General features: G+C 38.5%; 1 protein-coding gene across 2 annotated transcripts; it reads right to left on the minus strand.

Annotated features, from left to right (window-relative positions):
- Positions 1 to 23,288, minus strand: GABPB2 (GA binding protein transcription factor subunit beta 2). 2 transcript variants are annotated; one of them, XM_014560848.2, is made up of 9 exons: positions 23,053 to 23,288; positions 19,337 to 19,476; positions 17,761 to 17,928; positions 17,013 to 17,207; positions 14,924 to 15,062; positions 10,460 to 10,576; positions 8,400 to 8,585; positions 5,249 to 5,382; positions 1 to 5,117 (listed from the first exon to the last, which is right to left on the minus strand). In XM_014560848.2, the coding sequence occupies exons 2-9, from the start codon at positions 19,442 to 19,444 to the stop codon at positions 4,818 to 4,820; spliced, it is 1,347 nt and encodes a 448-aa protein (XP_014416334.1). In that variant the 5' UTR covers positions 19,445 to 19,476; positions 23,053 to 23,288; the 3' UTR covers positions 1 to 4,817. The 2 variants fall into 2 exon arrangements, with proteins under 2 accessions (XP_014416334.1, XP_014416335.1); XM_014560849.2 differs by lacking the exon at positions 10,460 to 10,576 and having other exon boundaries at positions 23,053 to 23,285.
- Positions 23,289 to 23,820: the final 532 nt, after the last annotated feature.

The following is a 23,820-nucleotide window of genomic DNA, read 5'->3' on the forward strand; positions in this document are numbered from 1 at the left end:
TGGTAAGACTGACAATTTATTAAGAAACATCTTTTTATTTTAAATGATAGTACAAAACCTGTATATATAATATAGATCTGTATAGGTGTACATACATACAAATGCTCACACACACGGACTTCCTCATCAGAATCAAACCCTATTTTATTAAAATCCTAAATAAAAGAGAAGTATACTTAAGTTTTCCTAAAACATACTGTACATAAAGCTGTCTGAAAACCTGAAAAACTGAAGATGTTTTGAGAAGAGTCTAGGCACCCCACCTACCCTCTCTCTGTTCCCACAAATGGCCTTGGCAGAAGGACAGTACACAGGGCAAAACCAGAGAAGGGAGCTGCTAGCATTAGTTTGTTGATAGAGCAAGATGCCTGAAAGCAAACTAGGAAGCACAGGATACAGGGTGTGACCTAGATTAATTCTCAGAAACAAACCACTTAAGAATAAACAGAAAATATATGGCAGCGAAGGAGGGGAGTGGAAATAGGAAAGACAAGGCCCATAGATATTAGAAATGACCTACTAATTAAGTTCTAATGCCTGGGAAAGACTCAATGAGATAAGAACAATGGGGTCACAGAAGCAGAAGTAGTTATAGGGGAAAGGGGAGGAGAGAGAGAGAGGGAATCACAATTTCCTGCCATTAACAAGCCAAATTGCTACTGTAGAGTCTAGAGTCTAGGGACATCACCCCACCCCCAAATCTTAGAGGGGCTTAAAAAAAAAAAGGCAGCACCAGAGGTTCAAAGCTACTCAATTCGAATTCACATCCTTCTTGCTCCTGGTCTCTTGTTAAATACATTGGCAAAGGAAACAGATTACAAACTCAGAAGGGGAAAATATCACATAAAATGGAAATAGATAAGAGCCTAGAGCAGCACATAGGTAGTTTTCATATGATTTCCATTCTAAAGCTCCCTTTCTGGCCATACAGAGATGTCTACACAAGGAGTGGAAAATAGGAGGCCATTCACCAATAAATTTGGACAAAAACTAATTCCCATTCAATGTTAAACTTCTGGGAAGAGTTCACTATACGCCTCAAATCTTCTAGCTCTGGAGGCCCATATTGTTGTTTGTTAGGGAAGAGCCATGCAAGCTTTTGCAAAATAATTTCTTAAAAGGATGAGATATCTAAACTGGGAAAGTAAATGTACAGAATGTCTGCTCCTGCCATGGACCTTTACCTAGGGTTTCTTTTCTGTTCAGGGGTGTAAGAAACTGTACAAAGGCCAGTCACAACAGCTGCCATAGGAGCAGAAAGGAGGCTCACTCTGTGGAAAGGCAGCTCTATCTCCACCCCTGACACTACCCTGAATCTTTCAATTTACATGATGTCATCACATGATATGTTAAAGAAATCTTTGCAAAGCTGGGTACTGGCTCTCCCGAGGGCCTCACTCCTCAGGTTTCTCATTAGTGCCTGTTGAGTATGCCTCTCAGAAAAGAGCCCAACTAATGCTTTTTCTTCCTCAGTCCCTTTAATGAATCTAAAGAAACCCTCTCTAATGTGTTTAATGAAATAAAAATATTTCCAGCTTTACCAGGTACTTTAGAGTTGAACCCCAAATAAACAAAGAGAAAAGTGGAAAAATCCGTATGTATTTATAAACACACACACTAATAGACACACAGCAAAGGGGTGTAAAAATGCCCTCTTCACAAAATAAGTTAACTTCAACTGGAGAGCCCTCTGGTAAATTCATTTCTTTTAGCAATATAAAGAAAGAATGTACGCTGTAGATTTCTAACATTACTGAGCAGACACAAAAATTTTAATAATGCAATAGGAAGGCTGAAGGGGGAGAAGCAAAGCCAAAAATTATGAAACACAGATCTGACAGAGAAAAAGAACATCTTTTAAGGTGCTGAGTTCAAAACACAGAAAACCTAAAGCCAAGTTCTCCCATATTTCAATTAGGAGACCTCAACTCTGGCATTACAATGAAGAGATCCCACAGAGGTAGTGACAGGAAGGGAATGCACATTTATACATATGTAAGTAACTTCCCTGAAGCTAGGAACAAGAACAGAAATATTAAGATTTACTTCTTTCTCTTTTTTAGGGGAAAGCTTAAGATCAAAATGCAAATGCAGGATCTAAAATTCCTATATTAATACTGATATTATTAAAGCAGCTTTATTTTAAAATAGGCAACCATCCTAAGCTCCAGGTTTCTCCTGCTCAAGTACCACCTCTGAACCACTTGTCTGTTATTTGATTCTCTGTAATCCAACCTTGCTAATAAGCCAGTTGGAATCCCCTAACCCGGACGATCTAGCAACATTTTCCCAACTTCCATGTTGATTCAAAAAAATTGCAAAATCACAGAACAGTACTGCCATTAATGTCTTTAATATTTAACTTCTAACTACTTCAAGGGACCCCGACCTAACATTCTCTCTATGGCAATACAACTGGAGGTCAAATCCTACTTCCCTTCTCTGGGATGCGAAAAGGGCTATTCCAAGTAAACAAAAACAAATGCCTTTTTGCTACCCAGCCCTTTCCAGACACGTTCCTTCTTTCTCTCCCTATCCCAACCTCTCTTTTAACCCCCTATCTCAGAGACCCCATCATCAAAAGTAACTTGGGCTGTATTTTGGGGGTGAGAAAGAGAGTCTCTTACAGAAAAAGAATAAAGAAAACCTCTAAATAGTTCCAAAACAGTATGGACTCTGTATGCTCAGAAGGGAGTGTTGGATGGAAACCCCCTGCCACCAGTCAGAAGCTACCTCAGAGGGTGAGGTGGTTGGGCCTGGATATCTTCTGCAGAGTTAATCTCCACCCTCTTTACAGGACAGAAAAAAAGAAGGAATTAAAGTCAATATATACACCAAGAACACACAAAATACATCTAAAAAGACACCTGGTCCCTCTATAGTTAAGCTAAAGCTCTGAAATGGCACACAATAGCAGCTTATTGTCAGCACCTGATTCACAAAGGGACTCAGAAAAGGAAAAACACTGCGAACAGTAACAGGATGATTTAACAGCAGATACCACAATTTTACTCTCACTCTTACCTAGGCTGGCCCTCTGCACTTCTCCATCATCCCCTACAGCGCAGAGTAATCTGGGAAGTGCTCAGTACTTGAGAAAACCTAGCTAAGGTGGCCAGGAGCCAAGATTAATTTTAAAAACTGATATTTTTGCCTATAAGCCTCTAATAGCCAATTCTGTTTGTTAAATTTGATTTGGGGAGTTCTGTTTTCAGTCTATTTTGGGCCCCAAATGATTCTGCACCTCTGGAAAACTGCAGCAAATTCCTTCACTAATCAAGGTAAACAGAACCATGTTAACTGTCAAGTTTTATTCCAAATTAAAAATGTATGTTTTCCCCATGATTGCTAATTAAGAAAAGAGTATTCTAAACAGTCATTCAAATGTTTACTTGGCACATCTCCCTCTGGTTGCTTCTAATTTACAACAAAGCAAGCAAACATGCAAGTCCAGGATGATGAGGACACAATTTCAAAGGCAATAACCTTTGTAATGTAACCTCTCCACAACCCTTCTCTCTCCATCCATATTCCCTTTCTTTAAAATAAAAAACTCTAAGCTGGCAAACAAAAAAGTCTCAGCAATGGAACACTTTCCCAAAGTGTCTAGGCAAAGGGAGCTGGCATAGTGGGAGAGAAGGGAGTAAGGTGATGAAGTGTCTGGCCAGAATCTTTGGTTCCTTGCTTTATGGCACTGATGTTACTCCCTTTGCCAACACACTGAGCACCTTTAAGGCACAAAAGCTCTGCACAAGACCTGACCTCAAGGAAACAGAGCAATTACTCATCCCAAATCAGATGGAAAAAAACTACACAGCATCCTCAGCATTCACCTCTCCTCTCCTTGCATATGAGAGGATACCATGTAAACTCCACAGAAAGGCACACTTAGAAAACTCAGATGTTTATAAAATAAGAAGTTGGTATTAAAGCCTGATACTACATAAATAAATGTTTGGAAGCAAGCTGTTCTAACAACAGACTACCCTCTTGATTGCGATTTTATAAAATCCAGCCAGCAAAGTTGGTATCTTGAGACCAGATTGCTTCCTAACCCCACAAGCCTCGTTCTGGCCACTCTCCAGCATTGTAGAAGCACAGCCTGCAGGATTTTGGATTTATATACACTTCTCCCACATCAAGTTTTCTTTCCTTTCCAGTTTTTAAAAATTCTATGTCTGTTTCTTTTAAACTGGCATCTGAGCTACGGACACACAATGGATGCAAATTCATTCAGACAATCACAAATTTCTTTTCAGTGAAATTAACCCAGAATAGTGGGGAGTGCCTGCCTTCTCCTTTGGAAGTGGAATATAGTTCTTTCTTTTCCCCAAAGCTTGCTTCTAATCTCTCCTCTCCATTAGTTTTCTTTCTTTTTTTTTTTTTCAGTTAGATTTCTTCTTTAACGGGTACACATCATAAATCTAAGGCAACTTTTCAGGTCACTTGATGGTGCAACCATTAAAGGCTCTGAGTGTGTCCGTATTAGGAATATTATTTTAAAATCTTTTGATAGAAAGTCAGTTTTTTAAAAAACAATCAATCCACAACGTCCAGCATTCTTTCAGCTCTATACTTAAAGCAATGATGTGAGCTGAGAAACTTGGTCCTTTTCCTTTTGGTCACTCAGAAGATATGTTTCCTAAATTTGGCTTTGAATTTTCCAGTTGCATAGAGAGCCTTCCTGAGCCCAAGCATTGTACCCTGCGATAGTTTTCTTCTTTAGGACATTCTTAATTTTTATGTAATGTTTGTCCTTGTATTTTCTTTTAAAAAGAGGAAAAAGATGGCATAGTACAAGTTGTGGCCCTTGCACATTAAGATGAAACAGTTTCCATGGAAACTCCAGTATGAGGCTCTGGGGGCCCTCCCGCCCCAGTCACTTGTGCCTCTCTGTCCGCTGTCTCCCTCCCTGTGACTGCTACAGCGCCTGCTTCAGCCACCGCTTCAACCACGGTGCCATCAACTCCATTGGGCTGCTGTCGGGCCATGGCCTCCAGCTGGAGGCGGTACTGTTCTGCCTCCTGCTCTTTCTTTAGGAGCTGGTGTCGGTATTCCTGGGCTCTTCGGTTAGCCTCCTGGAGCTGCTGCTGAAGTAGCTCTCTCTCAGTGCCTTCCTGTAAAAGTCAACCACCACAGGTAAGAATTCCTGATCACAGATTACGCAGATAAAGAAGGGTTCGGACCTTGACAGTTCTGACTTTTGAGTCTTTGCCTTCTCTTCTCTCGACACTGCTAAAAACATTACCTTGCTTTCCTCCACCACGCTGTTTGTCATCTCTTCTACCCTTGGTTTCTTGGTCAGTGGCAATTTCTCTGTTTCTTCTGCCTCTTCTTCAATGACAGTCTCCTCTGCAACCTGACCAGCAGGTACAGTTAGAACTATAAGCCAAAGGACACCAATTGGAGGTGATGAATACACAGTAAAGCAAAGAATTTTTGCTTACTTTGAATTAGAAAATAAACTAAAATTTATTTTCTGATCTCTTACTGTTCATATCTCTTTGGATTTTAGAATCAATAGGTAAGGCATGGCTTTACGGAAACAGAAAGGGTTAGAGAGGCACTGAGAAGAGCTCAGAAAGGAAGGGTGAAAACTTGTGAGTTTGGAAGCCATGCAGTTAAGACCTAGGTCTAAGGCTTTTATATAAAGATGTCTGACTGTAGATCAGAAGCTGTGACCACTTAGCTTACAACTCTGCAGGAATAACTTGTCTAAAGTAGCCCTAATATCTTAAATAAGAAGTTTGAGAAACCTTTCATGAAAGCAGTTTGCCATTAACTGTATCTAATTTAATTATTTTTATTCTCATAGATAAGTGAGAAAGGGTTAACACACGTATGCACCTAACACACATGATGCACTACCCACCAATCAGAATGGCTAAAATTTTAAAAAAGTGGTAACACCAAAAGCTGGCAAGGATGTGGAGAAACTGGATTATTCATAAACTGCTGGTAGGAATGTAAAATGCGAACGTAGAAAATGCTTTGGCAGTTTCTTACAAAACTAAACCCACATTTTCCATATGACACAGCAATTGTACTTCTGGATAGCTATCTCAGAAAACTGAACATTCATGTTCCCATAAAACCTGGACATGATTGATCAAAACAGCTTTATTCATATATAGCCAAAACCTGGAAACAATGTCCTTCAGTGGGTAAATGATTAAACAAACTATGGTATATCTATACCATGGAATACTGCTCAGCAATAAAAGGAAATGAATTACTGACACAAACATCAATTTGGATGGTCCTTAAAGGGAATTATGCTGAGAGAAAACAGCCAGTCTCAAAAGACTATATACTGCATGATTCCATTTATATAACACTCTTGAAATGACAAAAGTATAGAGATAGAGAACAGATGAGTCAGCGGTTGCCAGTGGTTTGGAATGTGGTGGGAAGGAAAGTGGCTGAGGACACACAAGAGCAGCACAAGGGACCCTTGTGGTGGAGCTGTTTTGTGTCTTGACTGACAGCGCTCATACAAATCTACAAACTTACTAAACTGCACAGAACACAGACTCATAAATGAACACATATAAAACTGGAAAAAAAAATCTCAATAAGGCTGGTGGATTATATCAAGGTCAATTTCCTGTCTGTGATAACTATACTAGAGTTATGCAAAGTGTTACCTTGGGGGAAACTGGGTGATGGGCACATGGGATCTCTCTGTATTATTTCTTACAATTGTACAAGAATAAATCTGTGACTATCTCAAATTTAAAGTCTCAGCTTTCCTTCTTTGGGCCTGATTAAACACATTTGTAAGAAGTAGTCCAGTTTATCTAGGCAAAACCTCAAATTTTATTTTTTTCCTTAAAACAACTCCAGTCCTATTTACTTAACTCTGTTATAAGCAGTCTCTCACTTACCCAATGAGCCCCCCAAAACTTTAAATGATAATCATGTTCACAAAAACATCAGTAGTATATTTCCAAATAAAACTAATAAGAACTTATGATATCAAAGCTTAGATTTAATTCCTATTCTTCCTTCCCATACTGCCAAAGATCCATCAATTCAAATAATTTGAAAATTATGAAATCCCCATAATTATTTAGGCCAAGTCAAAATTTTGGTAACACAAAAGGCAACTATACCTTGCAGATACTGATTGGTATATATAAAATAGATAAACAAGTTTATACTGTATAGTACAGGGAAATATATTCAATATCTTATAGTAGCTAATGGTGAAAAAAGAAAAATGAATATATGTATATTTATGTATGACTGAAGAATTGTGCTGTACACCAGAACTTGACACAACATTGTAAACTGACTATACCTCAATAAAAAAAACTTTTTTAATTAAAAAAAAAGGCAACTATACCAACCCTCCTCTTTCAACCTCCAGTATTTTTGAGGAATAAAGTTGTAATGATTAGTTTCTTTGTTTTCAAAAAAAATTTACTTATGTATTTTCTGAGTAAGTAATACATTCACATGGTTCAAAAATTAAAGTTATAAAAGCAAATATATTGAAAAGCTTCTCATCCATCCCCAGCAACCCAGGTGCCCTGCCAGAAGGGAAAAATTGTAACAATGTTATTTCTGAATGTGAGTCCAGAGACAGTCTATGAATAGATTAGCAAATATACACATATTTCCCCCTTTTTAAAAATATAAATGTAGCATATTCTACACACCTCCTCAATCTTGCTCTTGTCACTTAATATGGAGGTCAGACCATAATAGTGTATAGGAAACTTTCTTATTTTTAATAGCTGCATAGTATTCTGTTGCAAGGGTGTACCATAGTTTATTTATCCAGTTCCTTAATGACTTCTACTGAGTTCTTTTTAATCTTTGATGATTACAAATAATACTGTAATGAATAATTTAGTATGTATATCATTTCTGTGTGCGAACATAAATTCATAGAAAAATAACTTTTTAGCCAAAAGGTATGTGCATCTTTAATACTGACAATTTGCTCTTCAGACACTGCATTAATTTACATTCTCACCAGTGACTTGTAAGAGTGCCTGTTTCCCCATACCTTTGACAAAACAGTGTTTTCATGGTATCTCAGTGTAGTATTTATTATTTGTATTTCTCTTGCTATGAATGAAATAAGTTGAATGTATTTTCCTATTTTTAAAAGCCATCAGTATTTTCTTTTCTGTGAACTATTGGTTCACATTATTTGCTCTTTTTTCTACTAGTGTTATTGGTGTTACTCACAGATTTTATATACATTAGGGGAATCAGCCTTTGCCAGCTTGGTTTCTGTTTCTTTTTCAGAGCTTCTTTGCCCCATCTGGCATCTGGCATCTGGCATTCTCCCATTCCTATTACTTGCCCTAATGCCTCATTTTTAGAGGTGTGTTGGATGTCTAAAATATCTTTTAATAAACAAGTGTCTAAACAGGGTAACTCACCTTGCTGTCCATCTTGCATAGTTACAATAAATGGCTGACCAATGTTCCCAGTAGGGATTGCAGTTTGGATATTACCCAGAGGGACTCCATCGGTCACTATGGTGATGACCCTCTGGCCTCCACTCCCCACCACTTGCTGGATTGATGAGTCAACAGAATTTCCCTCCATGATTTCCTCAGAATTAGCTAGAGAAGACAGAAGTAAATATAAAATTTCACTTTAGAAACAGGAGTATAGTCATTTCAGCCTCCTTGAAATTGATACCAGGGCTAGGAAAACTTGAAAAAAAAATGTAGCTTTAATTGTTCACAAAAGCTCTTGTAAATAATGCTAAGTCAGAGGAAAAAATAAAACAGGGAATGCGTCAGAACAGTATTTACTAAAATTTCTTCATTGACATATTAGCTTTCACTAAAGATGGATTCTATGTACAAATACATTTTCAAAACACTGGTTTAAATATGCTTAAATTTTTGTGTTTGTTTGTTTTGTAGGAAGTATCAGAGACCCCAATAAGCTAATGAACATTGTGATTCTCTAATAGGGAATAAGATATGCTGAATTTCCCCAACATATTTGATCTTGGAACTCCTTTTTCAGGAAGTATCTTCAAAGTCCAAATAAATCTGTGGAGCCTAGAAAAATAATTATAAATTAGAGAAGATCTATTTCTACAAGAAATAAAGGCATTTAAGAGTGAATTAATAAAATTATATGTCAAGAAGTCAAAGCACTGGAGTTTGATGGTCAACAACAGTAGGTGGCTTCTCCCACCTGACAGATCAACAGTAACAGGAACAGCAGCTAAGGCTGACTGCTCACTGTGCGCAGGTGCCTTTCTGAGAGCTGTGCGCACACTATATTGAAGACAGATTTTCAGTCTAGTTAGTCAATATCTCCAACAACTACCAGGGGGACCAGCCCCTGGCACTTTGGGATTTCTGTATCTAGAGTCCCTAGTAGAAACTGGCAACAAGTGAGGTAGGGACTATCCATATGAGGCACATTCAGGCAGTTTAATGGAAAAAGAGTACTCACACCTCTCAGAAACAAAGAACAGTCAGATTTACAGCTGAAAGGACCCTGATAGATAATCTAGTCCAACTACCACGCCAGAGACGAGGAGACTGAGACCTGGAGAAGTTAAGAGATTTACCCAACGTCAAAGAGCGAATCAAGAGTAACAAGCAGAAGTTTAATACATTGCTTTTCCCTCTGCCATGCTGCTCACTCACACACATCTGAGCAGAGATCTTTACGACTACCTCCAGTCGGAAAAACAGGATTGGAGGAATATTCTCACCGCTCAGGTATCAATGGCAGAAAGAAATCAACAATCTGCTTTCATTTCTGATGGAGCAGACTGCCAGAGGGTTCCAGAAAGATTCCTAGATGACTGTTTAGCCCTACCTATGACTATCTGCTCCTACCTATAAGAAGCCTCAAGCCAAAAAAAAAGAAAAAAAAAAGCAGCAGCCTTAAGCCTTTTCCCTATAAGCCACTAGCTCTGGCTAAGTGACCTGAAACCTTTCTGATTTAAAATCAAAAGGGCACTATACAGAATATATCTGTGGAAAGCCACTGGAAATGCCAAAATAACATGTCCATTGAAAATAAAAGCAAGCCAACCTGAGCTACACAGGATATAACCAAACGAGAGTGACAGCAGCCCCACGTGTTTCGATGCTTTAACACACGACATCTAGGCCTCTACTTTCAATTATTCTATGATAGCATCAGTCAAAACATAACACAGAGCATTTCCAAACCTCTGCTAATATAAGACTAAACATTTCAATCTGATGCAACTGGAGTCAAGGCAAACAAACTTGAAGCTGTAAAAATACAAAGGGATAACAGTCATTCTCTGACATTGTTCAGCTGGCTGATTACATCACTTGGGATTTTTTTTTTCTTTCTGAAGCTCAATGATTCTACAACCCTTTTTCCTAGCTGTCTCTAACCATAATTCTTTAACATTTCATGCAAATTAAATCTGCTGGAGATTTAAAAACAAACGAAGAAATAGTGATTCACCCAGCAGATATCCCTCACCTACCTGCGGCTCTGTGTGAGCTGGAGAGGGGGGCTGATGCGTCAGCTAGAGCTGCAAGGGTGGCCAGCACTGAGGCGGTAGAATTTGAGAAGAGTGCTGTTGAGGAGGCATAGGGAGCACCTATTTTGGTAAAAAAGGCAAATGAGGTCTGGAGGAGAGAATAAATGGAGATGAACTAAGAATGGCTTACTAAATCAAAACTGTAGCTTTTCACTCTGATGTCCTTAATCTTGCTCGCTAACATAAACTAATATAAACCAATTATCATGGTGCTAAAACTCTTCTAAGTTCTCCCTTTAAAAGGGTTTAAGGTAATATGCTTGGTATAGGGCCACTACATTCCCCTCACTTGATCGTTCTCTTGGCACTGCCTGTGCTGAGCAGACCAAGAGTGCCACCCACTCCCTAGGCTGGCGGTGCAGAGCTCTCCCCGGCAGCAGGCAGTAAGGCAGCAGGCAGGAAGCATACAAAGCACGTCATGCCAGCCAAGAGCCAAGCAGCGGCGCGGGAACAGGTTCCTCCCGGGCTTTACTCAGCCATGCTACCTCTGTGCGTCAGCTAGAGAGGTGAGAAGACCAGGACTGACCTCTAGTGCGAGGACATTAAAAACCTTAAGTTTCACATGCTGACTGTCAAAGGGTAGTACAATTAATCCTAAAAAAATAATTATCTACTTTAGTTATGTCATGATGTGCTTTAAAAAATCTTGTGATATTCTTGCAGCTAAGTTCCAACAGGGAAGTGCATTAGATCTGGCAACAGGCACACCTAACTTTATGAACAGAAAGTATTACTCAACAGTTCTGTGTAAATCAAACTTATAAAATGAATTGCATTTCTCTAAGTCTTTCACTATAATTTCAGAGATACTTATTGTGCCAGTTGTGAATTTACTGTCCTTGGCTCCAAATCTGCCCTTCTTTGCTTTGCCTTGCAGTACTAAAGCTGGACCCCATAACTATTTCTTGTCACCTGGCATGAGATTAAGTTCTGTCATATAGAAGTAGCTCCCCATACTGGCTATTCCTGTATTCTTTAGAGTTCTCCTCACCTCCTAGTTGTTAATCCACTGTTACTAACAATTCTTTATAAATTAAGTTTATAAGTTAATAAATTATATATTTAGAAGTTATATATGTATGATAAAATTATACAAGTCACCATGTAGTTCTGCCTCCTGACTGAAATGTGACTGATACACTTATCTTCTTTTTAAATGTATTCTTAATTTTTAACTTTTCCCACTACCTATGCTTAAAGATTCTTTCCAGTCTTTCTTCCATCAAAAAGTCAATTCTCTGTAAAATATTTAAAAACACTTAATGAACTTAAGTATTTAACACTCGTTATAATAAATCCTTCCACAGAGCAAGGAATCCTTTTCTGATATGATTAGCTAACCTGATTTAAATTTAAATTTCAGAAGATTTTTCCCCCAAAATGTGGATTTTTTCATCATTGCAAACTATCCTAATCACAGCTTTTAGATGATGACTATGGGAATGGAGATGAGAGTGGAGACAGTAATGATATCCCTATTTTATTCTAATTCTTTCATAAAATACTCAGGGAGCCAAATGGTCTGAGTAGAACACAGTGCTTGACCTCTAGAAAAGAGTCTGTGTCTATCTAATGACTTTGTAAGAGCAAGAGTCAGTGATAGCTTATACCCTAATTTTCCTGTTTAGTTCATGCTTTTCTCATCACTCAGCCAAATGCTGACATAAGAATTCACAAATGAAATAAACAAGGAACAAGCAATTCCTAGATATGTCTCTTGTGGAGGTTGAAATATATGTGACAATAAGTCAGTAGCAAAAAAAAACAAGGCTGTTATTATTTACCACAGTTAAAACACACACACACACACACACACACACACACACACACACACACGCTGTGACGATTAAAGTTCAAGTGGGACAAACATCAGTTAGGCCACCAAGCTAAAGGAGAACACCTAGCTAGAACTGCTCCATAAGAAAGGCATGTTACACCTTTTAGCATGATGATTCCAGCGTAAGGGTGCTCTCCCTTTGATTCAAACATAATGACTTACCCAGCTTCCCCTCAATAGCAAAATGAAGAAAGAACACTTATAAAAAATTAGGTTTAGTATTTTGACATACATAGCTGAAACTGAAAAGAGATGATGCAAATTACCTCTTTAGACTTACCCAGGGAAGTCTAGGAAAATAAACTACTTTGTTGTTAAATAATGTTAACTGTTTCGTTATCCTTTATATAAGATCCCACATCAAATAAAGTGATATGTGCATGGATGCTGTTATTTTTGGAAAGGAATGGCATTATTAGTGGCAACCCATTACCTACTCAGAATGTGGCTTACGTAAATAAACTCTTCAGACCAGGATTTAGGGGAGTGTGCTATGTCTGCTAGGTAATCTCTGCAAGTTAGTGAAAACTAGATGCAGAAAAATTAACTACTTTGCCCAAGGTCACGCAGCGAGTAAACACCGGAGCCCAGATTAGAACCTAATTCATTAGATTCCAATACAGTCTTTATGAACCTATACAGAGCAATTTATATTTGACGTTGGAGTGCATCTTATGATTCTACAGAAATAGGAAACTGATCTTCACAACTTTGTTTTACCCTGATTAATGTTTAAATTAGTCTGTGTTCCCAATCACTGCAGTTTCACTGATGATGATTGATATTTTTAATCAAAAATGGAAAATTAAAAGCAAACTTTGTAATCTGGTTTCTGATATCAAAAATAGCCACCAAAATGATAATCCTAGGATACTTTCAGTTAATTCTTAAAAATATTACTGGATGATGGGAAACAAGAGGCTGCCCCACCATTCAGGAAAAGAAAATCCTTTACCTCAGTTGAATAACACAGCCTGAATTTGTCTTATAATTTTTCTCCTTTCTTTTATCTGCACTGATTAAGCATCAGGTAGGCCAGTCCCCTAAAGGAGAATGGCTGGTAGAAATACTTCATGAGTAAGACGACATTGGAGAGATCGGCTCTAATTATGTGAGGGTTCAGCAGTTTCAATCTGTAGTTGTCAACACACAGAAGAGAGAAAGATGAAGAGGTTTGCCAAAAGCAGCATGACAAACGTGATATATAGGTCCATGGGAATCAAAGCTAAGAATCTCTACCCTGAATGTCTTCAACTTTGCTTATCATTCTAGATCAAAGTCTGGAGAATTTCAATAGTTAAAGACTTAACTAGCTCTTTTCACATGTTCGTGAACATGTAATTTTATCGGCTTCTAAAAACTTTTGGATTGTAAAAGTACTTTTCTAATCAGTGTCACCTGAACCACAACAAATCCAAATGACTGTGACTGCTCTAATTATATGTACACGTATATGTAAGCTAATTTTAAAAAATCAGCTAAGAACTAAAGCACAGTGATTTTAAGTAATTGGTAGCCTATTAAATGAAGGTCACTACTGCCCCCTTGTGGGCATGACGGAGTCAACCTTCACTGAGAAGTTGTATTTTCACTTAACACTGATTATTGAAGCCCTCCTATAAAATGGGCACTGAAATACAAAATCTCAGTCTCATAACAACCTCATGATATATGTATTATTATGTCCCAATTTTAAATATAAGGAAAGAAGGCTTGAAGACGTAAGTAGTTTTCCCAAGGTCAAACATCTAGTCAATTAACACATCAGTGTTTGAAAGCAGTTCTGAATGCAAAATTCCACGCGTGTACAAGTGTGTATTTTATCACATTGCCTCTCAATAATGATACCTCATTTAAGATCTTCCTTTGATATTTTACAAACTTAACTATGAATACAGTTGCTTATTTTTAAACGAAAGTCAGGAACAGAAAAAGAAACCAAGAGTCAATTGGAAATTTTATTTAAGTGAGGACACAAGTTCCCTCACTGTAAAGCAAGTATCTGTAAAGAGATGTTGAAAATAAACTCAATTTGCTCTTTTTAGATAAATATTTTTGTTAAAAACATACAAGTCTCAAAAGCTCAATACCAAGTGCTGCTCTTTGCTATTTTATTGTTACACATGTTCTCAGAAACAAATCAAGCCTCTCCTATTGTAGTCACATAACCACAGGTACCTGTATCAGCACTCCAACAACCACGTAAGTTTATTCTGCTTTATGTTTTACTGCTTTAGGCTGCAAATGTTTAACTATTTTCCTTAGCACGACCATACTGAAGCACCCTTGTATTTTCATTTTGGGGTCAGATATAACCCTTCAACAGATTAATCTGTAGAATAATATTACTTTTAACACAGTAAGCACTTATGTATAACCCCAATGTATGATCTTCCCTTTCCCCAGAAAGAGTAAGTGCATTAGCTTTAAAATCTATTATAAATTTTCTATTTTGGGAATATTTTAATAAAGGTGTGGATATCAGAGAGGGTATCTATTCATCTCATAGGAAAACCTGGGATTCTGTTCATTTTAAGATTAAAATAAATGCCCCATTATCAGAATATTACCTGAGGTTGTTTTGGTGTTGGCTGAAGAAACAAGGCTTGCCAGGTTGACAACCTCTCCTGATGTGAAGATGAATGGGGTGGCCACAGTCACAGGGTTGGCTCTCTCGGGATTAGCATTCACCTGATTCTGCATTGCTTCCTACAAAACAGTGCAGAGTATCTCAAAATCAGAACACTTATTAGCCTTAGTTATACAGTTACTGAACAACTAATCCCCCACAATGCTCTATCAAGCAGAACTAGTTCTGGCATACAATGTCCCAGGGACCACAGAGTTCTCATTAAGACTACTGTTTTTTTTTTTTTAGACCAGAGCAACAAAGATGTTAGGTTGCTTTCCCAAACTTATTTCTACTTTAGGAAAAAAAAAAAGGCATATTACTTGCAAAAACTTCTAGACAACTTACTTAACCTCTTTGAATCTTGTCTTTTAATTTGAAAAATGAAAGGGGTGACTTAAAAAGTAATTGCCAGCCCTAATATCCTATGATCAATTATCTACAAGACAGTGCGCTAGCTGGAGATCCCCGCAGATAATCTACAGAGAATAATATTCTCCAGAGTTTTGTCCAACTACTTATTCTATTCTGCCACTGAAGAAATTCCTAAGAGAATATATAACAAGCAAATAAATGTGTGCCAGATTTTAATGTCTAGTTCCATATGCTGCACTTCTGCTTCCAGGGATATCTGCACAATTTTGGTGTAAAGATGCTTATCTTTACTCTATTTTTTTACTTTCATAAGCAGTTTTCTACAAACATGATCACTACTAAAAAGAAGTCAAATTATGCAAGGACCCTAAACAAGGAATTGAAAGTTGAAGAGGATAACCAGTGTGTAGGGAACTGTCAGAAAATAAACAAACAAACAAACAAACCAACCAACCAACCACTGAAAATGCAGCAGAAATGGCTATTTTTTACATATAATTATCCCCTTGACTAAGAGCTTCAATTGAAACAAATCATCCATTCTCTGGTTACTGTTAAATTCCTTCCTGAATCTGCCCCTTCTATAGTCCATTATCATTTCCTTAATTCAGGCCCTCATTGGCTCTTGTCTGGCCTAATGCTGAAGAAACACATAGTGACTTTCATGAACTGTCTTCTCTCAAGTCTGCATATCACACCCCAAACAATCATTAAAAAAAACCTAATCACATCAATCCTCTATTTAAAAGCTTCTATTGGATCCCCCTTGCCCACAAAATCGTCCACACTCTTTGCACGCCACGTAACACCCCTATGCTCAGAACCCAGCCTAACGCTCAGCCTTCACTCCTGCCACTCCCAAACTCTGCTGCCCTTGCCCGATCTTTAGTCACAGAATTACTTACTCGTTCCTGAACATTCCATGTCCTTTCACACCTCTGTGTCTTTGATTTGCTTTTTCTAGCCTATGATATCATTTTCTCACATCTCTGCTTACTTCTCCTCCACAACTCAGTTCAGATTCTACATACACTTTAATCCCTACCTTAAGTATCATCAATACTCCCTCTCTGCAGTCCTGTAACACTTACTAGGTACCTGTTATCACCACAGTAGTGTAATACTTTATATCTTGTCTTTACTTTCATCATGGTGTAAACACTCCAAGGGCAATTAACCTCTGTATCCCTCATCCCGTTATTTCTTGATATACAAGTGCTGGCTTAAGAAATCCATGGATGAAATTATCACAGCTGATTTTTAATTCTGAGATGGCTTCCTTATGACTCAATATGCTTTGTAGCTATGTACTATCTCACATCAGTTGATGTATATTTATAAAACATAAAGAGGCTTTTAATACTGTCCCAAGTCAAGTTTAATTACAAAGGGAAATTTTCATGGAGGAAAAAAACATTCTAAAGCCAAATAATCTTATTTTTGTCCTGACCACAACATTGTTCTTCAATCACCATGAATAATTCAGGGTTTTACAGAATTTTTTAAAAAGATACTAATGTCACTGAGTCACAAGACTGAGACATACTGGAAGTACTACTTTGATGAGATAGGGAAGATTTCGTTTCGATTCAGCTCCTACAAAAAATCCTTAACTTCATCTGAAGTATACTCTAGTGGTATACAAATAACAAGACCTGAAGGATGACCAGAATCTCAGCATTGTTTTTCTCCAGGGCTATGTCAAAGGCAGACTTATCGAACTTGCTGAAGGCATGGACGTCAGCTCCGTATTTGATGAGCAGCTCTACAACCTCTCGATGGTGGTGCTCTGTGGCCCAATGCAAAGCCGTCATCTTCAGCATGTCCTTGGCATTCACATCTGCACCATTCTGTCACAGAAAAGTAATTTTTTTCAAATAGACACTGGTTACAGTAGCACAGGTACAACATCCCATCACCAAATATAGAGGATTTCTAGAGAGATTACTCATATTCAAATTTAGATCATGTTTAAAAAATACCAAAGGGAAAAACATTTCTCAGATTCTCTTGAATTCTGACAGACATCATGCCTTAAGTGAGTGGGTCCTTTAAGGACATCACTGGGAAATTACAACAGATGGGAGAGGAAGGGGAAAAGAACAGATTTTTGTTGCATTTATTAACAGAAAGCTGAGTGCCTGAAAAAACAGGCATAAAAGCAGAGAACACCTGCAGAAGAAAAATTAAGAAAAATGAATAAAGTCTGTTTAGCCTTTAACAGATTAGAAAACAAAATCCTCATAGCCATGATGACACTCGAAAGAGATGCAACTCAATGCTATAAACCGTTCTAGGGTTAATCTTTCCCAGCCTAGTTTCCTACCACCTGTTTAAGTAAGGAAACAGGGAGATGTATGTCTTTTTTATAATACAGACCCGCCACCACTATTCTTGCTTTACCCTAACAAGAAGTTCCACGATGTGTGCATGTCCATCAGCTGCAGCCATGTGCAAAGGGGTCCTGTCCACTTTGGTCCGGGCATCCCTGCTAACGCCTGCTCGAAGGAGCACCTCTGCTGTGGAATAATGACCATACTGGGCTGCAAGGTGGAGGGGTGATGTTCCAAGCTGTGGGAAAATAATACTCATTGAATATCAACTATGTGCAGGGTCCTAAATCATTACTGGAGGGGCAGAAATGAACAAGAGGTGAAGCTAGGGTCCTTTCTTGGAGAGAGAATCTGGTTGGGCAAATAGGCTGAAGAAATGGTTTAAATTAAAATCAACATACTAATGGGCAAATAAATATACCACCAATTAAATAAGTGCTAAGTATAATGGATTTAAGTCAGGTGGACTTACCAGGTAAAATTCCCTAAAGGACATGCTTTTAAATAGGACTTAGAAGAAGGTAAAACAAATGGATAGAAAAGAGCATTCTGAGTCAGGGGTAAGGGAAAGGATAGGCAGGTTCAAAATAATTCTTAGGAAAAGGGCAGAGTCTAGAAAGTTGCATGTGAAATCTGGGATGCAAATTTAATTGGTTGAAATAGACGTTTGTTACCACAGTGAAGTAAAGCAAAAAGACTGACAGACGAAGTACCCCAAAAAGTAACAATAAAAATAGCAATGGTGTGTCAATAGCAATAAGCAAGTCTGTATCATCTCAAAGTAAATCTTCTAAGAGTTATCTATCAGCATCCATTTTGGCCAGATATCTGTTCCTTTCTTTGTGTTATGCTCTTTATTTTAAGCTTATTTCGTTTATTCTTTGCTTTTCATATATTCAGTCTTTCTGCCTGACTGGATTTAATTCACACTGCTCTTTTCAGGTCTATTTATAGAAATGCTAATCTCATGGGTTTCCTTTCTTCCTTTCTGTGAAGTGCTAAGAACTGCTGGCCTCTGAAGTTATGAATTAATCACCCCAGAACAGAGGACACTGCTCATCGAATTGTTAAAATTAGGCAATACTTACAAAATCTATGAATACTAAGCAAGCCCATGTTATAACTGAGACCTGGATCTTGTGACTCTGCTCTCCAAGCTGGCTGGCTGAAGTCATGAAATTACACCTTCCTCTGTAATGTTTTTTAACAGTGGGAAAGGAAGCAAAACGGCGAAACTACTCCTTATTAACCAGGACATTGCAGAGGAAAGGAAATAAGGGGTTTACTAGCTGAGAAATGCACTCTTAGTATACTGATTTTGTTTAATTTCTAGCTAATTACAGAAGCCTACAACCCAATTACACTCCAGGGAGAAGTAAACCTTTAGAAAATACTCTGAAACAACATTATCGAAGACCACAAGTATATAATACCTTACAATTACCACCTATATATCCACAGGAGACTCTTTCAATTTGGAAAACTAGAAGAAAAAGAAAACCACATATTTGGATGAGTCAAAGAACATGAAACTCTTGTAGGGAGACTGAGGCAAAAACAGAATGAAGGAAAAGCAACACAGTCTGCTTAGCCTTTAAGAAAAAGTCTGGGGACACCACACACTGGGAGCCGTTCAGAGAGCTTACCCAGTCTGTGGTGAATGGGGCACCATTTGCCATCAGTGTTCTCACTTCATCATCTTGGCCTTTTCTTGCTGCTTCTAGCAACCTCTTCCCCAAGTCCACCAAAGACATCTTTATGCATAGGAACACAATTGTTCAGGAAGCTATAATTCAAACATAAGGAAAGTTGCCTGTAAAATGCTTTCAGAAGACCTCTTGTACGTGAACACATGTAACACACTTTCCAAGCCGACTCTCCGGTAAGGCACTTCTTTCCCACCGCATCTAACACAGATATTGGGGAAAGCTTCAGGCCCTAAACCACAGATCCCTCGCTTTCAATCTCCAGAAAAATACTTTGGAAATATGTGAAACACATTACCACCTTTCTAGCTTCAGGAAAAAATAAAACAGCATTTCATCCCTCTGAAACAACCATGGGTAGAAATAGCATGTTACACGAAAGAATGAATAGACAAACCAAGGAGAGTGAGACTCAGGTACAAGGCAGACATTTTTTCAAAATGAACAAAGAGAGTCTGCGACTTCAAGAAGACAAACAGCAGTATTTACTGCCAATTATCAATTTTAATTTCAGCTCTGAAGCAAAAAACAGTAATTTTGGGGAACCTATTATTCACCACCAAGAGTTAACAGCTCATTACAACTTTTCTGATAAAATTAGTGGTGATACTAATGAATGCGATTTTTTATACTGTATAATAAAATGCATCAATATTTGGATGATCTGCATTATTTGGTGAATCAATATTTTTCTTTTTTTGGATGAACCAATATTTTTCAAATAACCAACGCATGTTACAAAATCATGCACGGGTAAAAAGACTGATTAAAAATGAAAGCAGATCAATGGGTTTTAAAGTAATGGAATATAAAAATTCACTGACATGGTTTCAGATTCTTCACTGCAACTCACTTTTAAGAAATTGCCACTTGTCCAGTTTCTGTGTAACATCAAAGAATATTCACAATTACCTGAACAAGCTATTTAAAAACTAGTCCTTTCTCCAAGTACATATTGCAACAGATTGAATGCAGAAATAGATGTGAAAGTTAAGCCAGAAATTGAAGAGATTTGCAAAAATATAAAACAATGTCATTCTTCTATTTTTTTCTTGCTTGTGGGTTTTTTTGTTGTTGTTGTTATTCTTTTTTTCTTTTTTCTATTTCTTTAACTTGGAAGATATCTATTTTTCATAAAATTGTGCTATTTATGTTAACATGTAATGGATTCATTATTATATTTTAATTAACATTTGAAAGTTAATTTTTAAAACAGTAAATATCAATAGATATAACACATTGGAGTCCTCAATAATTTTTAAGAATATTAATGAGTCCTGAAACCAAAAAACTTGAGAATCATTGGGTTAGGCAAATCATTTAGCCACTATGCGATTTAATATTCCAATCTACATTATAGAACACTGTGTTCAAACATGGGAATCCGGGAGACCACCAGGGGAGTTTGTTTAAAATGCATATATGCTTGAGGCTCTAGTCCAGGTCCTCTGATTGACTGGAGCAGAGGATGAATTCTAACAGTGTGAAAGTTTATAACCTGTTCTAAGTGTCAGTTTTTACAACTTAAGAAAATGCTAGATTAAAAAAATGAAAGCATAACCTTCTTACGGAAAACTGATACTTTGCATTTCTCCATGGTTATCATTCTCTAAAAATATCAAAACTTCCTTTCAATTTAGTTATCTTATTAATAACAAGAACAAAATTTTAGGTGACTCATTAGCAGAAATGACTCCTTCACATTTTCTCAGATTATACTATATACAAAAGGTTATCATGAAGGCTTAAACAGCTCTACGATAACTGATCACAAAGAGAAAGAATGCCCTACACAGCGATGTTCATAAATGGCTGGCACGAAGCAGGAGTAAATTAACCTAAATTTCAGCTCTATTCTCTACCACAAAAGATACTCAGTGGTAGGCTGAGGTATCTGCTTAAGGAAAAATCTGGTTTGCTTCACATTCGCGGGAAGCTGACACTTCTGGAAAACAAGATCCTTTAGATTGATTTTATCCCATTGCAACTGGTGTCTTCAGCACCTGAACTCCTGCAAAATATTTCTGAGCCATCAATTTTTTTCACTGTAGTCTGCCTTCATATTTATGTTAATTTTATCACTTTTCTTCAACCATATTTGTGAGTATGTGTATCAGTACCTCTAAATGGCAACTGACTCAAATGTTTCATCTCCATTGTTTATATAGGCCATCAAGAGGCTTAGTTTTTACTATACAAAGATACTGTAGCTAAACTTTGGGATTAGAATGTAAATAATCTGTTATATTAATCACCTGATATTTAAAAAGTCTCTTAGAATGTGTTCCTCAAGGTTCTTTTCTCTCCCTATTCTCAGTTACTCTTTTCTTTCAATTTAACCTGAAGCATCTATCTAAAGTAAAATGTATTTTTAAAACAACAGCATTTTGGGGAGACTATGTGCCATTCTCCCACATACTATCCACATCCTGTACTGGCAGTACCTACCAGATAAGAAATGTAGCTTAAGAATGAGATAGTCTAGGCCCTTCTTATCTCCTTGATTACTAAAAACAAAAGGAAAACATTCTCTCTTACTGGATGTACCTCCACTTTTCCTATATACAAAGTTCAGAAACAAAATCTGATCTAACTTGCCTCCTAGGATTTTAGAGATGAATAACAAGGGCACCCATTTCCCCTCCCATACCAACATACGAGAATTTTCAGTAAGTGTGTTTTAATAATTGATGAAATGCTTGAGCTCTTAACAACAAAGTACTCTATCAGAGAGTAATTTCCTTTGTTGATATAAGAATTTGGGTGGAGCTGTTCAATCATTGTTACCAAAGCGTGTATGAACACAGATGCTTAAGAACATCTCTGTTGTACTACGGGTGGGTCAAATGGTACGATGAAAATATGGTCCCAGATGGCTAAAAATGTCAAATTGTTGAAGGTCAGTCATAGAATGTTCTTTTCCAAAGACGTTTTAAAAAGAGAGATGAGAGGGGAAAGTCCCTCTGGGAAAAGGGGGAGGAATGAGATGGTGTGTGCTGTCTCAAGGAAATCTGTGACAATTGGAGAAAGCTAACGGAAAGGAGAAACGGAATCGAAGAATCCATGATCTGACGACCTTTTTATTTCTTTTTCTATTGCACACGTCCCCACTGGGCCGCCAGCTGTACAAACAACAGTGCAAGAACTGGAGGCGGGGCCCTAACGGCTCTTGCTCAGATTACTGAGCTCACTAATAATCTTTAGGCTATTGCTGCGGGCAGAGAATTAGGGTCCTCGCTTTCTGCTCTATCACAAATCCTCCAGTCCCTCACAGCGACGTTCTGTCTTTCTGGACGAAGTCAATTTAGGGCGGGGAGCCCAGATCTCAGCCTAGCGGGCGGCCCCCGGCCCGGGCTCCGCGCTGCCCCCTCGTGGTCACCTCTGCGGCCTCGGCTTCCCACGGTCCAGCTCCCGAGCCCCAGGTCTTACACCCACCCCCTTCTTCACCTCCTTCCAGTCCCCTCCCCTTCCTCCCAGCAGCATCCCCTTCCTCTTCGTCCCCTTCCCCCAGCTGCCCCGGCTCGGATGAAGGGGCGCCGCTCCATCTGCACCCAGAAGTCCGGGGCTGGGCTGGGGAAGAGGTGCAACTTCTCACCGCAGTCTCCCTTCCAGCCCTGATGCCCCCCAGAGTCCACGCGTCTCTTCTTCCCCCTCACCTCCTCGTCCGGGACGCGGCCGACTGCGCTTTCACCGAGCCCGCCAGTTTGGTCCTGTTTCCTTCTCTAGTTAAGACTCCCTGTCACTGACGGTTACTTTTTGGCCTTTTCATATATGCATATTTTGGGGGCCTTTAACCCCCCCTCGTGGAGAAATGGAGGCAACAAAATGGCGGACCCGGAAGCGAAGACAGCGAATATAATTTCTGGCGGAGGAATCTATGAAGAGAAAATGATTAGAAAATCCACATTTCCATTAGAACAAAAGGGTTATACACTTCTCAGTCTCATCTCTATCTTTCGAAGGCCCTCTGAGATGAAATAGTGTATCTCCCAGACATTTTAGGCAGGACTATTTAGCGAGGCGGAGGATTATCGATTACGTGTCTTACGTGTCGTGTAGTCCCGGTAGGGGACGGACCCGAAGGTTTGTTTTGGCGCCAAGAATCCGGAGGACTGCTGAGGAGAAATCGGATTCAGCAGAGGTCCTGCACCGTTTTGCTTGCTTCTGGGGGGCAAGCCTTAGGGTTGATGAGAAAACTTGTTTTCCAGTCCCCACCTCGGGTGAAGATATTTGCGACGTTCCTGGCTTTGCGTGTGAACTGAGCTCTGGTACCCGGAGGACCTATGTCTAGTTGCAGTGTGAATGTGCGGACCCCAGAGCCAAGCTGTCAGCGCGAGCAATGAAACAAACAAGGAAGTGATTTCCCTGTGGGGGCCTGAAAGAGCACGGAGTAGGAGTTTGCAAATCCATTTAGGCACTTTATT

Source organism: Camelus ferus, chromosome 21 (genome assembly GCF_009834535.1).
Source record: "Camelus ferus isolate YT-003-E chromosome 21, BCGSAC_Cfer_1.0, whole genome shotgun sequence".
NCBI lineage: Eukaryota > Metazoa > Chordata > Mammalia > Artiodactyla > Camelidae > Camelus > Camelus ferus.

What these genes read in the sequence shown, in the direction of transcription:
- GABPB2 (XM_014560848.2), bottom strand. Translation starts at nt 19,444, where the DNA reads ATGTCTTTGGTGGACTTGGGGAAGAGGTTGCTAGAAGCAGCAAGAAAA. An exon ending in TATGCAAGATGGACAGCAAG is followed by an intron (nt 5,383 to 8,399) that starts GTGAGTTACCCT and finishes TTTGGCTTATAG; the next exon opens with TTCTAACTGTACCTGCTGGT. An exon ending in GCGTGGTGGAGGAAAGCAAG is followed by an intron (nt 5,118 to 5,248) that starts GTAATGTTTTTA and finishes TGACTTTTACAG; the next exon opens with GAAGGCACTGAGAGAGAGCT.